Source organism: Hemitrygon akajei, chromosome 5, assembly GCF_048418815.1.
Source record: "Hemitrygon akajei chromosome 5, sHemAka1.3, whole genome shotgun sequence".
In the NCBI taxonomy this organism is placed as follows: Eukaryota; Metazoa; Chordata; class Chondrichthyes; order Myliobatiformes; family Dasyatidae; genus Hemitrygon; species Hemitrygon akajei.
This window is the reverse complement of record NC_133128.1, coordinates 78111663-78128789: the sequence shown is the minus strand read 5'-3', so window position 1 is coordinate 78128789 and position 17127 is coordinate 78111663. Positions and strand designations below refer to the sequence as shown.

General features: G+C 42.6%; 1 protein-coding gene across 2 annotated transcripts in view; it reads right to left on the bottom strand.

Moving 5' to 3' along the window:
- The window catches only part of LOC140727900 (gamma-taxilin-like), an 83895-nt gene extending 68723 nt beyond the window's left edge, over positions 1 to 15172 (bottom strand). Inside the window, exon 1 of one of the 2 annotated variants that reach the window (XM_073045838.1) lies at positions 15090 to 15172. In XM_073045838.1, the coding sequence (XP_072901939.1) occupies positions 15090 to 15149 (60 nt within the window). In that variant the 5' untranslated portion in view covers positions 15150 to 15172. The remainder of the gene's footprint in view (positions 1 to 15089) is intronic. The other variant, XM_073045839.1, reaches the window with a different exon arrangement.
- Positions 15173 to 17127: the final 1955 nt, after the last annotated feature.

Genomic DNA, 17127 nt, shown 5'->3' with positions numbered 1-17127 from the left:
CAGCTGGGGCTTCTTCTTGGGCCATGTGATGAATCAGCAGCGATAATGTCAACTGCTCACAGTCTGCGGCATGAATTGCAACAAACTAATCAGAAACTTCAAGGTGAATGGAGAACTGCACTGCATTAATGCTGCCAGCTTGTGCAATATGACAACACTGGAGTATATTTTCCAGTCTTGCCAAGGCTTGGCACACTTCTGGATTTTTACCTCCCATGAACAATCATTTAGGTGAATGGATGAGTTGGTGTTGAAGTTACTGCCAGCTGTTCCCAGCACAGCATAAAGCCAGCTCTTTAGCCTGGGATAGAAGGGATAGAAAGTGTTAAAGCCAACATCTGGCGTAAAGAACAACACATATGAAGTTTATTCAAAGACCTCAGTATGAGAATATTCTAGGGACTTTACTCCAGTCTTATTTTATAATGAATGCTTAGTATGCTAACAATGAATATCAACACAAAAAAAGCAGAGAATCCTGCCCCCGAGTGCCTCTCCTCCAAGATTATCATTAGGCCACATCTGGAGCATTGCATACAGTTCTGGTCGCCCCGCTATAGGAAGGATATTGAGGGTGCAGAAGAGGTTTACCAGAATGCTGTCTGATTTAGAATACATGTGCTATCACGAGAGGCTGGATAAACTTGGGTTGTTCTCTCTGGAACGCTGGAGTTTGAGCAGAGATCAAATAGAGGTTTACAAGATTATGAGAAGCATAGAGTGGACAGTGATTAACTCTTTCCCAGGGATCTCTTTCTGGTCTAATACCAGAGGGCACACATCAAAGATGAGAGGGCATAGGTTCAAAGGGGATAGATAGATAGATAGATAGATACTTTATTCATCCCCAAGGGGAAATTCAATGTTCCTCCAGTATGATATCACATAAACACAAGACAGACCAAGACTAACTGACCAAAAAAACCACATAATTATAACATACAGTTACAACAGTGCAAAGCAATACCATAATTTGATAAGAGCAGACCATGGGCACGGTAAAAAAAAAGTCTCAAAGTCCCAGATAGCCCATCATCTCACGCAGATGGCAGAAGGAAGAAACCTCCAACGTGGCAAAACTTCCCGATGCAGCCTCTGGAAGCACCCGAGCACAGCCAACTGTGAGTCCGTCCGAAAACTTCCGACAACTTCGTGCCTCCGACCAGCCCTCCGACACCGAGCACCGAGCACCATCTCTGCCGAGTGCTTCAACCCCGGCTCCGGCCACCAAGCAACAGGCAAAGCCGAGGATTCGGGGCCTTCCTCTCTGGAGATCTCTCCGATCGCTCAGTAGCAGCGTCAGCAGCACAGGCATGTCAGAAGTTTCGCCAGATGTTCCTCCGTGCTTCACACATCCGTCTCAATCAAATCAGGATTGTGCACGGCCCCTACTTACAGATAACGGATATTCCTTACTGGAGTGGCCGCTGCGCCCTGCGTCGTCGCGCCGCCATCTTATGAGTGCTATGTTTTTTTCACTCAGTGGTGGATGCCTGGAATTTGCTGCCTGGTATGGTGGTAGAGGCAAATACATTAGAGGCTTTTAAGAGATGTTTGGATAGGCACGTGGAAGGATATGGACATTGTGTAGTAGGAGGGATTAGTGTTTGGGTGTTTTTGATTTCTTTTTTAGCTGGTTCGGCACAACATTGTGGGCCAAGCTGCCTGCTCCTGAGCTGCACTGTGTATGCTCTATGCCCCTGAATGTCCAATTTTTCCCCTTTTGGTTACACACCAGCAAACTCACCCTTTTTCATGACACCTATCCTAATTGCCTTCCCTGAGAAGGCAGTGCTCTGCTATGTTCAAGAACCATTGTAGCCCTTCTAGTGAAGGTACTCTAACTATGCTGTTGGGCATGGAATGCCAAAAATTAGCCCCAGCAACAATGAAGCACCAGTGTTATATTTTCCAAAGTGAGCAACTTGGAAGGGAACCCGAAGATGGTGGTGCTCCATGCATCTGTTGTCCTTGCCCTTCTTAATGGTTTGGGGGGAACTGTTGTCAGCATAGCTGGGAGTGGGTAACTCTGCTATGTTATTCAGGTGGTATGCAATACAGACATGATTTCTGTGCCAGATGGAATGAATGCTTAGGGTGATTGATGGGCTGTAGTTGCTCAGAATAGTGTCCAGTGTTCACCATTAAAGAGGTCAAACTGGCTGTCACCTACAAAGCACTGCTCACTCAAAGAAAACGTGAATCACAAGTTTTTATCAGCATATCTGACTATTAGATTAAATAAACAAGATAATGCCATTATACTGCTTGAAAAGACAGATAGTAATTTTTGCAACCAGTAAGATAGTTGAACAAGCAAAAGTAGTTTTGTTTAGTTGGGAGAATTATAAGAAATGAATATTGTAGAAATGGATGTAATTTTAGATCCAAGTATGACTAAAAAACAAATTCCAACAGAACTAATGACAGGATGAAGATCTACAAAACCTTTAAAGCATTTTATTTTAATTTTTTTTGTGATATGGGTGTCATTGGCAAGGTGAACATTTATTGCCTATCACCTCCTCATCATTATGGACATCTACGAGAGGTGATGTCTTACAAAGGAGACATCCATCATTAGAGTCCCACCATCTGAATCATGCCCTCTTCTCATTGCTGTCATCAGGCCTGAGGTATAGGAGCCTGTAAATCCACATCTCAAAGTTTAAGAACAGCTTTCTTTCACTGTCATTAGATTCCTGAACTAACACAAAAAAACCTAATTCCACCTCTGACTACATTCCCCTCAACTTGCACTAATGTCGATGCCCGTTTTTGTTTATTTTGTTGTATAAGTTATGCACAATTTGTTAAGTTTATCTTGTCATGTTCTGTCCCATTGCTGCATACCTCAGATATATGCAGCCAGGACAATATATATGAATTTAGAATATTCAATATATTTAAGTAAAGGGTAATCCCCAATTGTTCTTTAAAGGCTAGGAGTGAGTCACCTCTTTGATTGCTGCAGTCCTTCCCCCAACCGCTGTTAGGGAGTTCCAGGACTTAAGAGCCAGTGATGATGAAGGAATGGTGATTGACACTTAAACTTCACCTGCAAATAGAATAGTGCATTGCCAAAAAGAAAAAAACTGCAGATAACCCTTGTAACTGAGCCTCAATAACCAGAAGGATGCACACTCTCACATTCATCAGCACTGAGCATGAACTAATCAGAATTTCAAAGGCAAAAATGAGAAGTCTTTTTCAGCAAGTTACCTTCTGGACTAATCTTGAGATTACAGAATCAATCCAGTGCATTCTGCCCTGTCTACCTGGATTTTTCCACATACTTCAGGCATATGACCTCCACCTGAGAGCTAGCCTGCAATTTAAACCTAGAATGAAGACACTCGCAGTCCTAACCCAAGAAAGAATGCTTAGTATTAATTACGTGTGTTGACATCTGAAATGCAATTTCAACTGCAGAAATCCACTGTATCTGACAATTTACTTGACTGGGATTACCTGGCAAGAATTTGGAAGTGGTAAAAGATGGATTAAAGCCTTCTTTCTCTGAGAAACGCCCAAGAATGAGATGAATATTTGACACAAGAACCCGCCACTGCTTGTAAAAAGTTTGTACATTCTCCCCATGACCAAGTGGGTTTCCTCTGGGTGCTCCAGTTTCCTCCCACAATCTAAAGACACACTGGTTGATAGGTTAATTGGTCATTATAAATTGTTCCATTAGGCTAGGATGAAATTGGGGCATTGATGGGTGGTGCAGCTTAAAGAGTGATAAGGGCCTACTCCATGTTGTATGTCAATGAATCAATAAATAAATAATAAAAAATGTTATTGGAATCTGTGAGAACTTCACATTGTATGCCAGATGAAAGCAAGCAGCTGTGATGTTGGGCTAAGTATTTATTTTAAATCATGTAATGCCAACACACTAGTTTAAAAACATTATATTCTTGGGCCATACAGCAGCGTACAGATCTGGTTGCCACTTTACCAGCAAGTATGCAGAAGTGCTCGGAGGGAATCCAGTTGAGATAATTGGATGATTTTGCAGTTCTCCGAATTGTAAATGAAAAATTGGCCAAGCCATGGTTGTTTTCCTTGGAATAGAGAAGCGTGAGAAGTGATTTAATTAAATTGTATAAAATCATGGCGGGTATATCCAAGTGGAGGAGGACTTACTTCACTTAAAAGAGCTTAAAGAATTTACAGTAATTGGTAGAAGAATTTGGGAGGCATTCTGGAGAAAATTTTTCACCTGAATAAAATTGTGTTTGCAACTAAAAGGACAACAGAGGGAAAACCTACATCACGTTTTAGAAATGACTCAGATATTCACTTAAAGTGCTGTGAATCTATGGGGAGAGCTAGGCTTGATAACCATTACATCTGGTGTGGCCATGATGGCCTTCTTCAGCACTTTATGTTTCCAATTTGAGGATTTCTTAGACCTCAGGTAACTTGAATTAAAACCTGTGCAAGGGCTCTTCAGTTAGTATTCCTATTGAATGGGCTGGTACCAAGAAACCAGTTTTCTAAGAAGTCACATAATATAATGGTTACCAACTTCAACAAGAACACCCTTTGGGATAAACTCACCTCAATAAAACCATACAACTGTTTTGCTATAAAGAAAAACATGAAAGGAGTAGTATAGTGTCTAAAATCATGGCCCAAGAAGCAACTTCGAGAAGCAAAGGAAGTCCTTTGACTTCAGTTACAACCATCTCTAACAGGGCTTGGAGAAATGTATACAGGGGGTCCTTCAACCTGTTCTGCCACTAAATTAAATCATGGTTGATCTTCAGCTTCACTCTGCATCTTTTGCCATCTTTACCTACTAGAAAAAATCTACCCAATCAGTCCCGAACATCCCAAATAGCTCAGTCTCCTCCACCTCACCAGCCTTTTCTCCCCTCACCCATGACATTATATCCAAGATGAGAGGGGAACAAGTGACACCTTCTCACTCAGATTGGGAACATGCTAGCTCACATTTTAATGTTGACCTGAAGTGATTAAGTAGAGTGCTCAAGTACAAGAACTTAATGTAGATTTCTGAAATCAGAAGAATTTTACAGATCAAGAACCAAAGGATATGGAATTAATGTAGGAAACCGGTTCTGAAACAAGGGACCTGTGATGGCAAAGCAGGCACAAGGGACCAAATGACCCAATCCAGCACTAATTTTCAGAGTTTTGTGTCTTATACTGTACCTTTGGGATCTGGAACTTTAGTGTGTTCCTTAAGACAGTGCTGTATTAGTGGCCACACATTTTAATTCCACGTCCCATTCCCATTCTGATATGTCTATCCATGGCCTCCTCTACTGTCAAAATGAATCCAAACTCAGGCTGGAGGAACAACACCTTATATACTGGCTGGGTAGCCTCCAACCTGATGGCATGAACACTGACTTCTCTAACTTCCGTTAATGCCCCTCCCCCCTTACCCCATCCCTGACATATTTAGTTGTTTGTTTTTTTTTCTCTCTCTGCCCATCACTCTGCCTGTTCTCTATCTCCCTCTGGTGCTCCCCCACCTTTCTTTCTCCCGAGGCCTCCAGTTCCATGATCCTTTCCCTTCTCCAGCTCTGTATCACTTTCGCCAATCACCTTTCCAGCTCTTAAGTTTCATCCCGCCCCCTCCGGTCTTCTCCTATCATTTCGCATTTCCCCCTCCCCCCACTACTTTCAAATCTCTTACTATCTTTCCTTTCAGTTAGTCCTGACGAAGGGTCTCGGCCCGAAATGTCGACAGTGCTTCTCCTTATAGATGCTGCCTGGCCGGCTGTGTTCCACCAGCATTTTCTGTGTGTTGTCTGTATTAATGTTCTTTCAGTTTACATTTCTAAATTCAGCATTTAGAGGCAGTTCATTAAAAATGAATTTGAACAAAAAAAATATACATTCTGACCATAACAGCTGTTTGTTGACGGGTTTAGTTGAGGCAGATCATAACAGGGAGAGTTCTGTGACAGAGGAAGGCAAATTATTGCCTAACCCAATGAGCTGCTGATCAGGAAGCAGGAAGTAATACTGAACCAGATACAATGCCCAAATCTACATGTTAAAGGCAGAACACAGGCAAACAAAGTAAGGCAGTAATACCTACTGATGGATTTATTCATGCCTGCTCTTAATTACCCACTCCCAACTTGTTTCCAACTATCTTCGCCTGCTCAGTTTTTACCTGCACCCCTGGCATATTTTATATAAAAGATGCCCATAGTAGAATTTACAGAAGATGTCAATAAAAGCAGCAACATTAAATAACTTGCTGGGAAAATAAAATCAAATCTGCGAGGTTGCTGAAAAAGCTGTTGGCCAGATGCGCATCTTGAGAACTGTGTATGGCACTCACGGCACAATTTTGTTTATGATTAGGCAATAAGAGCACAAAGTTTACTCTAGACATCAGGAATTTACATTAATTTTCACTTATGTAGCACATTTGATAATTGATAGCATCCAAAGGCACTCAAATGCAAATCAGGGGAAAAAAAGGACAATTTCTTTTCTATGTTCTAGGACTAATGTCTGTAAGAGCCTGGACTGGACTCAAAAGATGTTAGCATAGAAAGGGACTGCAAATTCCAAATCTTTAGACACCGACATCTCAAGCACAGCAACCAAAGTGAGCTGAAGTTAAAGAAACACCATGTTCTCAAGAATTATAGGCTGGAGTTTGTTATTGGTTTGGGTGTGAGAAAGACCAGTGCCTTAGTGACATGAACACAAGTGGAACAGCTTAAAAAGGAAGCTGAGCATCAGTGAGCAAGGAAGCAAAGACAGGTCAGTAGAACTCAGGCATAGTCATGAATAAATGACAGCGTGGATAAAAGTTGCACTGTGGAAATAGTGGAGACTTTTTACAGCACTGGACTTTGCCAATTCTTGCAATGAGATGTTACGGGTTCAATCAAAATTAAGAACACAAGAAAAAGCAGGAGCAAGAAACAGTCACCGCAGAAGAAATTCATGCTCAGTTCCTGCATTTATAAATGGGTGACAGATTCTTCTGAAACAATGCCCCCTGTTCAGATCCCCCTCCCATTAGGGTAGGTAACGTCAAACCCTTCAAAATTATGTCTGTTTCAATGAGATCAGCTCTCATCATTCTAAGCTCCAATGAATATTACAACAACAATGTATTTATAGAGCATTTTCCATACAAACAAATACGGTCTAAACTCCTCAACTTTTCACTCTTCAAAATTTTTGTTTCTGGAGTCAACCTGGTGAACCTTCTTCACCCAACTGTGTCGATCAAATACATGCAAATTTCTGTCTAAGACCAAAACTGCCCTGCATGGGTGTGGAAAGTTTCCCTATGCTTATACTTCACCCACTGCAATAAAGCCAACGTGCTTTAACCAAAGTTCAATAAGACAAATTGACAGAGTAGCTCAGTCAGATATGGCACTCAAGGAAAGATAACACAACCAATAACAAAAAATAGCTTGTTGGTGAGCAGTTTGGACCATGGTCAAACTCAGTATTTAGTTGGAAGAAACTGTGGCTCCCACAAGATGGAAATACGGACCAAGTTAACAACAGAGAGAAATGGTAATGAGGTAAATCTGTGTGTTATCAGCATACATGTGGAATCTGGCATAAATTGTTTTGACATGACATCATGTGTTGTCAGGAATTGGCAAGGGGCCAGAGAGTTCCTTGGAAGATTGCAAAGGCAACACTGTGATAAAACCAAGCCTTCCCGCTTTAAAGGCACTTGCTGTGTACTTACTGACATCTTTAAATAACCAAATAAAAGTTACAAACACAATTCAAATAAACTATCCATAGTAGACCTTCAGTACAAAGCTGGTACATCAAATAGCTGAAGAACTCAAGATCTTGAGCTGGACCTAAACTAACAAAAATTCTGAAGAATATACTGTCAACTCAATCAAGTTGACAACATGGGTTCATCATAAGAGATTCTACAGATGCTGGAAATCTTGAGCAACATGCATAAAATGTTGGAGGAACCCAACAAGTGAGGCAGCATCTATGGAGAGAAATAAACAGTTGATATTTTGCCCCAAGAACCTGAGACCATCCATAGATCCTGCTTGACTTGCTGAGTTCCTTCAGCATTCTGTGTGCATTGAAAACATAGGTTATTTTAAATGATCAAATATTTACACAGTAACTCACAGAAATCCTGTAAATTTATCCATATTTTAGTCATGTAAGATTATTGCTTACAAATATTACTGAACTTGTAATTCAAGCAAAACATGCTCAAACAATAAATTGTCATTTGCATTGACTGAAAAATTGAAAGATTCTGCAACTTAAGTAGCAGCTCCAGGTACTATCATAGTTCTAGGAAGCAATGCACAAAATAACTGGCATTCTAGTTATTTGTTTTAATAATATGCATACATAACTACAAATATGACAAAAAACTTCAGAAACTCGCAGGTAAATGCAAAATTGCAGAAAAACGTTTCAGGCCATGTTTATTATTTTTCAAAAATGATGTTCAGTTACTAAGACTGAAGCTTCAAGTGACAGAGAACCAACACTATGACTTGCCCATTTATTTTTTCCGTTGTATGATTCACATTAGAATGATTCATTTGTATCAATGCTAGCACTGTATCACACAAAAATCAGTTTTGCACACAGCAACCTGCCTTAATATACAGCCTGTTTAATATAGCAAGACACTCCAATATATTTGACAGCTCCTATCAAGCAAAGTTTGCCACCAATATTAGGGCAGATGTCCAAAAACTTTCTCAGTTGGCTTAGTCCAGCTTAAAAGGAAAAAAGGTGGAAAGGTGGAATCCCTGATCTAAAGGCCTGAAGCCTCCAAGGGTTAAAGTAGTGAGGCAGCGTTGAATTTGAATGTAAAGATGAGGATTTTAAAAGAGCAGCTTAATTGCAAGCCAACATATCAACATGCAAAAGAGTGAAGGGTGAATGGCAATTGGTTCCAACAAAGTCACTCGGGTTTATGGAAGGCAGGAAGCTAGTCAGAGTAGCAAAGGCAAGGTTGCAAAAGGAATGGCTGAGAATTTCAGCAAGTCATACTGTGTTAAATGTGCAGGCAGATTGATGTTAGAGTGAAGAAATAATGACCTGACTGACAGCACAAACATATGGGCGAAAGCTCAACATCAAACATGATGCCACGGTTGCAAAGAATATGGTTCAGCTTTAGGTAAATGCCATGGAAATGAAATTGGCAGTAGGGGAATATTTTTGTTTGTTTAAAATGCTAATGACTCAGCTTCTGACTTTTGGTTGGAGGAAATTTCTGTTCATCCAGTTGTGACAAACAATTCAGAGACTACAGAGGAGTCAGAAGTTGTGGGAGTAGAGCCCACCCAGTGTTGTTTCTGCACATGGGAACCTCTGCTGTGCTCTCAGACCAAGAAACAGTATGGATCAGTGAAACAGAAGTTGACTAGGGATTGATCCTTTGTGCGTGCTACAATTAACTGCATGAGCCTGGCACTTGAAGCCATTAAAGGTGCTTGTAAGCCTTTTGGTGGAAGGTGGTAAAGCACTGGAAAAAGATGTTTTGATCAAATGTGTCAAAGGCAATAGACAGAGTCAGGGAGACAAAGAGAAGTAGATTTCCCGCAATGCAGATGACTAAGGACATGCTGTTTGGTACCCCAGCAGTGTAGAAGCCTGATCCAAGGAATTCACATAGAATTCCTTGTGTGAAAGATGAAATGAATTTGGGGGGATTACAACACATTAAAAAATGGGAGGGGGGGTGGAAGATGGAGGCTGAAGATGGATAGAGGGGATCCCACAGCAGACTGAAAAGGATCAAGAACCATGAACTAATTAGCTAAGTCCAAAAACAGTTACTGGAAATCTGGAAACAAAATAGAAAATTGGATATATTCAGCTGATCAGGGAGAAACTGAAGAGAAACAACATTTTAGATTTATGAACTTTCATGAGGACTGGAAAAACACAAAGATAAACATGAAATTCCAAAGGATATGACAGCAAGCGTGTGGTATCAGTTAGCTTACGGAAGCAAAGGTGGACACTGCAAATATGACTGAGGGAACAGGTTGTGTACACAAAAACTAGAGAGGCTGATTATAGAGGGGAGATTATACTGAGTGAAGGGAAAGAGGCGGTAACCAGATAGTCTTAACTTTGGTGAACAAGTTCCCAACGTGCAATTGAGAAGATTAGGAAATTTGCAGTGAAGAATCAAGTGTTCCTGGCATTGTAGGGCAATCCAGGTGTGCTGCACAGATGAGAGCTTGCCCACCAGTTCTGAAATTAAAACAGCAGATATGAGAACTATATTAGGAGGGTAAAAGTGAGATCACTGTACAGTTAGATGCACAGCCTATCATCTTTCTGATGTAAGCTTAAAGGAAAGCCTTGGCTGTTCTGTCAGGTAGACATAAAGGATGCCAGGGCACTACAATGAAGTAGAGCAAGGTAGTCACCTCCGAATGATTATCTCTTACTCAACATACTGAAAAGATCTCATTGCTCTGAAGCAATCAGCAGTGTGCAAATCAGTTGCGCCTGTTTACTTATAGTAGTAATTCCTCTTCAAATGCATCTCAATTACTGTGCTGCAAGTCCATTTCTTTTAAAACTCTCAAAGTTCAAATAAATATATCATTAAGTACATATGTCACCATATATTATTGACTTTCAATTTTTTTCAGGCATTCACAGTAAACATAATTGAATCAATGAGAAAACCAGCACACAGAACAAACAACAAATGTGCAAAAGTCAAACTGTGCAAATACAATAATAATAAGTAATAAATAGTGAGAACATGGGATGAAGAGTCCTTGAAACTGAGTCCACAGCTTGTGGGAACAGTTTAGTGATAGGGCGAGTGAAGCTATTCCCAAAGGCTCCTCAAAGACTGGACGGCTGAGGAGTAATAACTGATCCTGAACCTGTGGGGCCCTGAGGTTCCTGTACCTCCTTCCTGATGGCAGCAGTGAGAAGAGGGCCTGGTTAGTGGGGTGACAATGGATGCAGCTTTCCTGTGACAACGCTCCTTGTAAATGTGCTCAATCTTGGGGATGATCTTACTTGTGATGGACTGGGCTGTATCCACTATGTTTTGCAGGCTTTTCCATTCAACATGGTTGTCTTTTAAAAAGCTTTGCAATCCATTCATATAAACTGATCCTCCTTGTGCACTGCAGCAGTAACTAACCACCGATTCCAGTCGGTCAGGAATGCAATGCAACAACTTGAAAACAATTATGGAAGACCAAAAACACTGCCCTGGCAATCACACCAGAGCACAGAGAACAATTATTGGCAAAAAAAAATTGTACCTCTCATTGACAAATTAATATCTATGTTCAAGAAATATTCAAGCAAAAAACTGTCTATCTTGATGGGCAAATTCCCAGTCAGTAAACCACTGGAAACAGTAATTAAGAGGTGAAAAATCTTCCAACACCTGTTCAAGGCCTACAACACTGCTTTCTGAAATACTTCCAACCCAGAAATGGCTCGACTGAAAGGACATGATCTACCTTTAAGCTGCACCTCTCCTGGCCCCGTAACTTCATAACACACCTTAACACTTGAGGCTGAGATTTTAGAACATGACGGCCTTGATTTTCTGTTCCACTTCCTCCTTCCATGTAGTACTGTCTCAGCAGTTATATAATTTGCCAAAAGATCAAGTAGATGGTGAACTTAAGCAATATAGAATGACCCATCCTATTTAAAACAGCAATCAATCATTAACTTATCAAAAATGAATTTGTAAGTATTGCCATGTTTAAACCAAATGCATCAGTAGGTCTTATCCTATGTACATGGGCCTTGATTGTGGTTGATCTAAATGGTTATACAGCTTAGAAATAAGAGCACATCCCAACACATTGATGCCTGAGGCTTTATTAGGCATTGGTAAGATGCTCTTGGGAATATTGTGAGCAGTCTTGAGCCCCTTATCTGTGTTGGCATTGAGAGAGGGTCCAGAGGTTGCTCAGAAGAATGGCTCCCAGAATGAAAGGGTTAATGTATAAGGAGCGTTTGATTGCTCTGGGCTTGCACTGGACTCACTGGAGTTTAGAATAAAGAGGGGGAACCTCATTGATAATTATCAAATATTGAAAGGCCCAAATAGAGTGGATGTGGAGAGGAAGTTTCTGATAGTGTGGGGGTCTAGAACCCGGAGCACTACCTCAGAATAAAAGGGTATCCCTTTAGAATGGAAGTGAAGACAGCTTTTTTTTTTAGTCAGAGGATGGTGAATCTGTGGAATTCTTTGCCACAAGCAGCTGCGAAGGCCAAGTCATTGGGTATATTTAAAGTGGAGATTGATAGGTTCTTGATTAGTAAGGGTGTCAAAGGTTACAGGAAGGCAGCAGGAGAACGGGGTTGAGAGGGATAATAAATGAGCCATGATTGAGCAATGACAGAGTAGACTCGATGGGCCGAATGGGCTAATTCTGCTCCTATGTCATGGTCTTATGGTCTCTAACTATAACCCTGTATTCCCCCCATCGTCATGCATCCTATTACCCCATTATATGAATCCTACTCACTGAGCAGTAAACTCTTAGCAAGAAAAACAGGTTAGGAACAGGGCTATACCATTTGCTCCCCCAAATCAATTCATTAAAAACAGGACTAATATTGGTGGCCTAATTTACTTTGGAAGAATAAAAGCTTCTATGAATCTACAGGCACAGACCCATGCTGGAAGTAACCACAGCCAAACTGCAAAACACAACTAAAAAAAAATTAAGCTACAACACACAACTTAAATTTACTCACACTCTCCACAGATATTGAGCACCCTGTGATGTCTGCAGCATGCTCTGCAACTAATTTGGATGATAAACCTGTAAGCATCAGCCAACTGTGCTTCCCCCTCCAGCTTTGTATAACATGCCAATACCTGTCATCTAAAAATAAGGTAGGTCCATCACCGGCACGATAGTGTAGTGGTTAGAACAATGCTTTACAGTACTGGGTTCAATTCCTGCAACTGACTGTAAGGAGTTTGTATGTTCTCCCTGTAACGTGGGTTTCCTCCGGGTGCTCTAGTTTCCTCCCACTGGCCAAAGACCTACCAGTTGGTATGTCAATTGGTCATTGTAAATTGTCTTGTGACTAGGCTAGGGTTAAATCGACAATTACTGAGCTGTGCAACTCAAAAAGCTGCAAGAACCTACTCCACACTGTATCTCAATAAATTTAAAAAAAGGTAAGCACCCTCACTGTTAGGGAAGAGGTACAAGAGCCTGAAGATTCACAGTAAATGATTCAGGAATCACTTCTTCCCCTATCATTAGATTTTGAGTGGTCCATGAACACTTAACTATTTATTTTGTCATTTATAACCTTTTGTCTTTGCATCAAAACAAACTTCACATCAAATAAAATGATAATAAACCACACTCTGATTCATTTAATCTAATAAGTGGCTGAGTGCTCAAGGTGGATTATTTCATGGCAACATTCGAGATAAATGAAATGTTCCCTCTTTCATACAGCACATTTCTGCTACCAACTACATTCTTACATACTGTACACTTCAACAAAGCAAAACAAATAACCTTTACTCCATTAATGACCATTATCTGGTAAAAGATAATAACAGGGCTACAGAAGCTAGGACCTTTAGTTTATTGTTAATTTGGAAGTATAGGCATTCTAATTTTTCCCGGACTTCAGCGCCCGTTGTGGCCCTTCAGCAAGTCCAGTTCTACACAAGCAACTCAGATGTGCAACTTTATGGAACCGCAGCAACTCAAATGCATCATATTTCAGAGTTTTAAATACAAACAAAAAGGAAAAGTGTATTTAAAACAGGTCCGAAATCATCAGATTCTATAGTGCCCGTGCATCGCATCATTGCGCCATTATCAGCCGTTATACCTAAAAAAAAGACCCACAACATCACTTTTTGAATTGCAGTCACCTCTCCTGTGTATACTAAACCTGCTGCAAATGCCACTAATTTGTAATTACAATTGCCAAGTTTAACTGGGTTATCAACTACCTTAACACCCAAACTCCATTCTCAGCAAAAGAATTAAAGCGGCATCAAAAGGAAACGAATAATTACGCGACCCACAACCACCTACTTAAACACGCACCTCTCCGGGTCTGAAGCCACGCTTCATACCGTTATCAGATTTTAATTAGGACGCCTATTTCCTGCACAAGTGTGTATTACTCTCTAGCTCCATCAACCCCCCCAAAAGAATCTATGTCGCTGTCTGTCTGCTGCAGGTTAACCCCCCCCCCCCCCCCCACCTCTCTCCCGTCCCACGTGTTCGTGCGCTAGTACCAGCACTGCAGCGACAGACAGGCACCCCACCAGACAGCATCTGTCCCGGATCCGGATCGGGGCCCGGTCCGCGCTCCACGCGGAGATCGGCGAAAGCGCCGGCTAAAAGAGACATCTGAACGCCCTCCAAGATTAAATAAAACACCTTTCATTTGCTATCCCGACCCCTCTTCCCCTGCGGCACGGGGGGGGGGGGGAATGCTAAGCCGACAACCTGCGTGTTGCCCTCAAGTTCGGCGGCGAAGCAGACCCCGGCCGCGCTACATCCACTGGAGCAGTGAAGGAGGTCCTTTAGGCCCCAGTTCCTGAGATCGTTGCCAATCCTCCTGCGCAGCACAGCAGGGGGAGGGCGGTAATCGAGCGTAAGCAGGGTGAGTGAGTGAGAGAACCGCACCGTAAACAGACAGGCGATCCACGATGTTTCATCCCCCCCCCCGGAACACCTGCTTTCACCCTCCGGCCCCCAACTCATGCTAATCCCCTCTCCTCCATTTAAAGATCCTCGCCTTCCTCACGGGTCAGGCCTCGCCTGAGTTCTCGCCTCTCTGTGTATGTAACTAACGTAGCGAAGCAAAGCCGTCACTATTACCCCCTCCCCACCCCCGAACTCACACACACACACGACAGAGAAAGTTCCCTTTGCCCCGGGAGAGAGAGAGGGGTTTACGCCAAGCTTCTCCGACCGTTGTTATTGCCCCCCGTGTGACTTTAAAGACCCCCGCCGACCCGTTTCCCGGTCTTCCGAGCCAGAGTCCATGTCCACCCCAGTCCTTTCCCAATCCCAACCCTTACCCCTCCCTCAACACCCTAGCATGCGATCCCCCTCTCGCCTCACCTCTCCGTCCTTGGCTCTCAGATCCAGCCTGCCCGTCTCCTGAACGATCCGCGTCGCCATGATGTGACGGAAGTGAATTTTGGGCAGGGGAGGGAGAGGAAGCCGAGAATAGCCCGGCGGGGGTGGGCCGGCTGCCCGGAACAGCGGCGTCCCGGCGCGATGGGAGCTGTGCGAGCGAGAGAGTGCGGCCCGTCCGCCGCCCTGCGAGCCGCCACCGGCTTCGTGGCACCTCTCCTGCCGAGCAGAGAGCTGTTAAACCCCCAGCCCACATTCCGCTCACTCGAGCGCTGTTAGTTCCCTTTATGTTATCGAGAGTTCCCGGCAGGTAAGGGACTTGTTGCTGCTTGTTTAATAGTCGGCGCAAGTCACTTATTTGTGAGGTATCACAGTCGTGCGGCAGGGAAATAGACCATTCGACCCACCTCGACAGGTGGGTGCCCATCTGTATTGATCCCATCTTCCAAAGTTTGATTCAGCCTCTAGACACTTAGGAAAAGTTGTCACCGACTCTCCTTCCATCACTCTCGGACAGTGAAATAGAAACATAGAAAATAGGTGCAGGAGTAGGCCATTCGGCCCTTCAAGCCTGCACCGCCATTCAGTACGATCATGGCTGATCATCCAACTCAGAACCCTGTACCTGTTTTCTCTCCATACCCCCTGATCCCTTTAACCCCAAGGGCCATATCTAACTTCCTCTTAAATATAGCCAATGAACCGGCCTCAACTGTTTCCTGTGGCAGAGAATTCCACAGATTCACCACTCTCTGTGTGAAGAAGTTTTTCCTCATCTTGGTCCTAAAAGGCTTCCCCTTTATCCTTAAACTGTGACCCCTTGTTCTGGACTTCCCCAACATCGGAAACAATCTTCTGGCATCTAGCCTGTCCAATCCCTTTAGAATTTTATACGTTTCAATAAGATCCCCCCTCAATCTTCTAAATTCCAGTGAGTATAAGCCTAGTCGATCCAGTCTTTCTTCATATGAAAGTCCTGCCATCCCAGGAATCAATCTGGTGAACCTTCTCTGTACTCCCTCTATGGCAAGAATGTCTTTCCTCAGATTAGGGGACCAAAACTGCACACAATATTCTAGGTGTGGCCTCACCAAGGCCTTGTACAACTGCAGTAGAATGTCCCTGCTCCTGTACTCAAATCCTTTTGCTATGAATGCCAACATACCATTTGCCTTTTTCACCGCCTGCTGTACCTGCATGCCCACCTACAATGACACCCAGGTCTCGTTGCATCTCCCGTTTTCCTAATCGGCCACCGTTCAGATAATAATCTGTTTTCCTGTTCTTGCAACCAAAGTGGATAACCTCACATTTATCCACATTAAATTGCATCTGCCATGAATTTGCCCACTCACCTAACCTGCATCCTCTTAGCATCCTCCTCACAGCTAACACCGCCGCCCAGCTTCGTGTCATCTGCAAACTTGGAGATGCTGCATTTAATTCCCTCGTCAAAATCATTAATATATATTGTAAACAAATGGGGTCCCAGCACTGAGCCTTGCAGTACCCCACTAGTCATTGCCTGCCATTCTGAAAAGGTCCTGTTTACTCCCACTCTAGATACTCGCCACCCTCTGGGTGAAAAACACACTTCTCAAATCCCCAAATTCATTCAGTCCCTTTTCCCAATACATGTTGGGTTATGACTAATTTCTCTCAACTTTTTAATGGTTTTGTCCGTTTCCTGTAATCTATTTACCTGAAAGCTTTCACCATCCATCCTATCAACAAATATGGTGTGTTTTAGTGGCAAATAAGTTGAAATGAAGGAAGGGACAGGGAGCAGAGCTAAAACTGTCAGTATAAACTAAGCTTGTCAGAGGAACAAGAAGGGTAAACATGTTGGCAAATGTGGCTGGAGAAGTCCTTAAGAGCTGCAGGGTAGTTAGATTAGTAGTCACATCAAGGTGCTGGAACAATATTACCAATGCCATCTCTGTGATGTCCTCCAAATCCATTGAAAAGGTTGCCAAAACAATGCCAATATTTTTTACCAGCCTGACACCCCCCAGCACTGAGA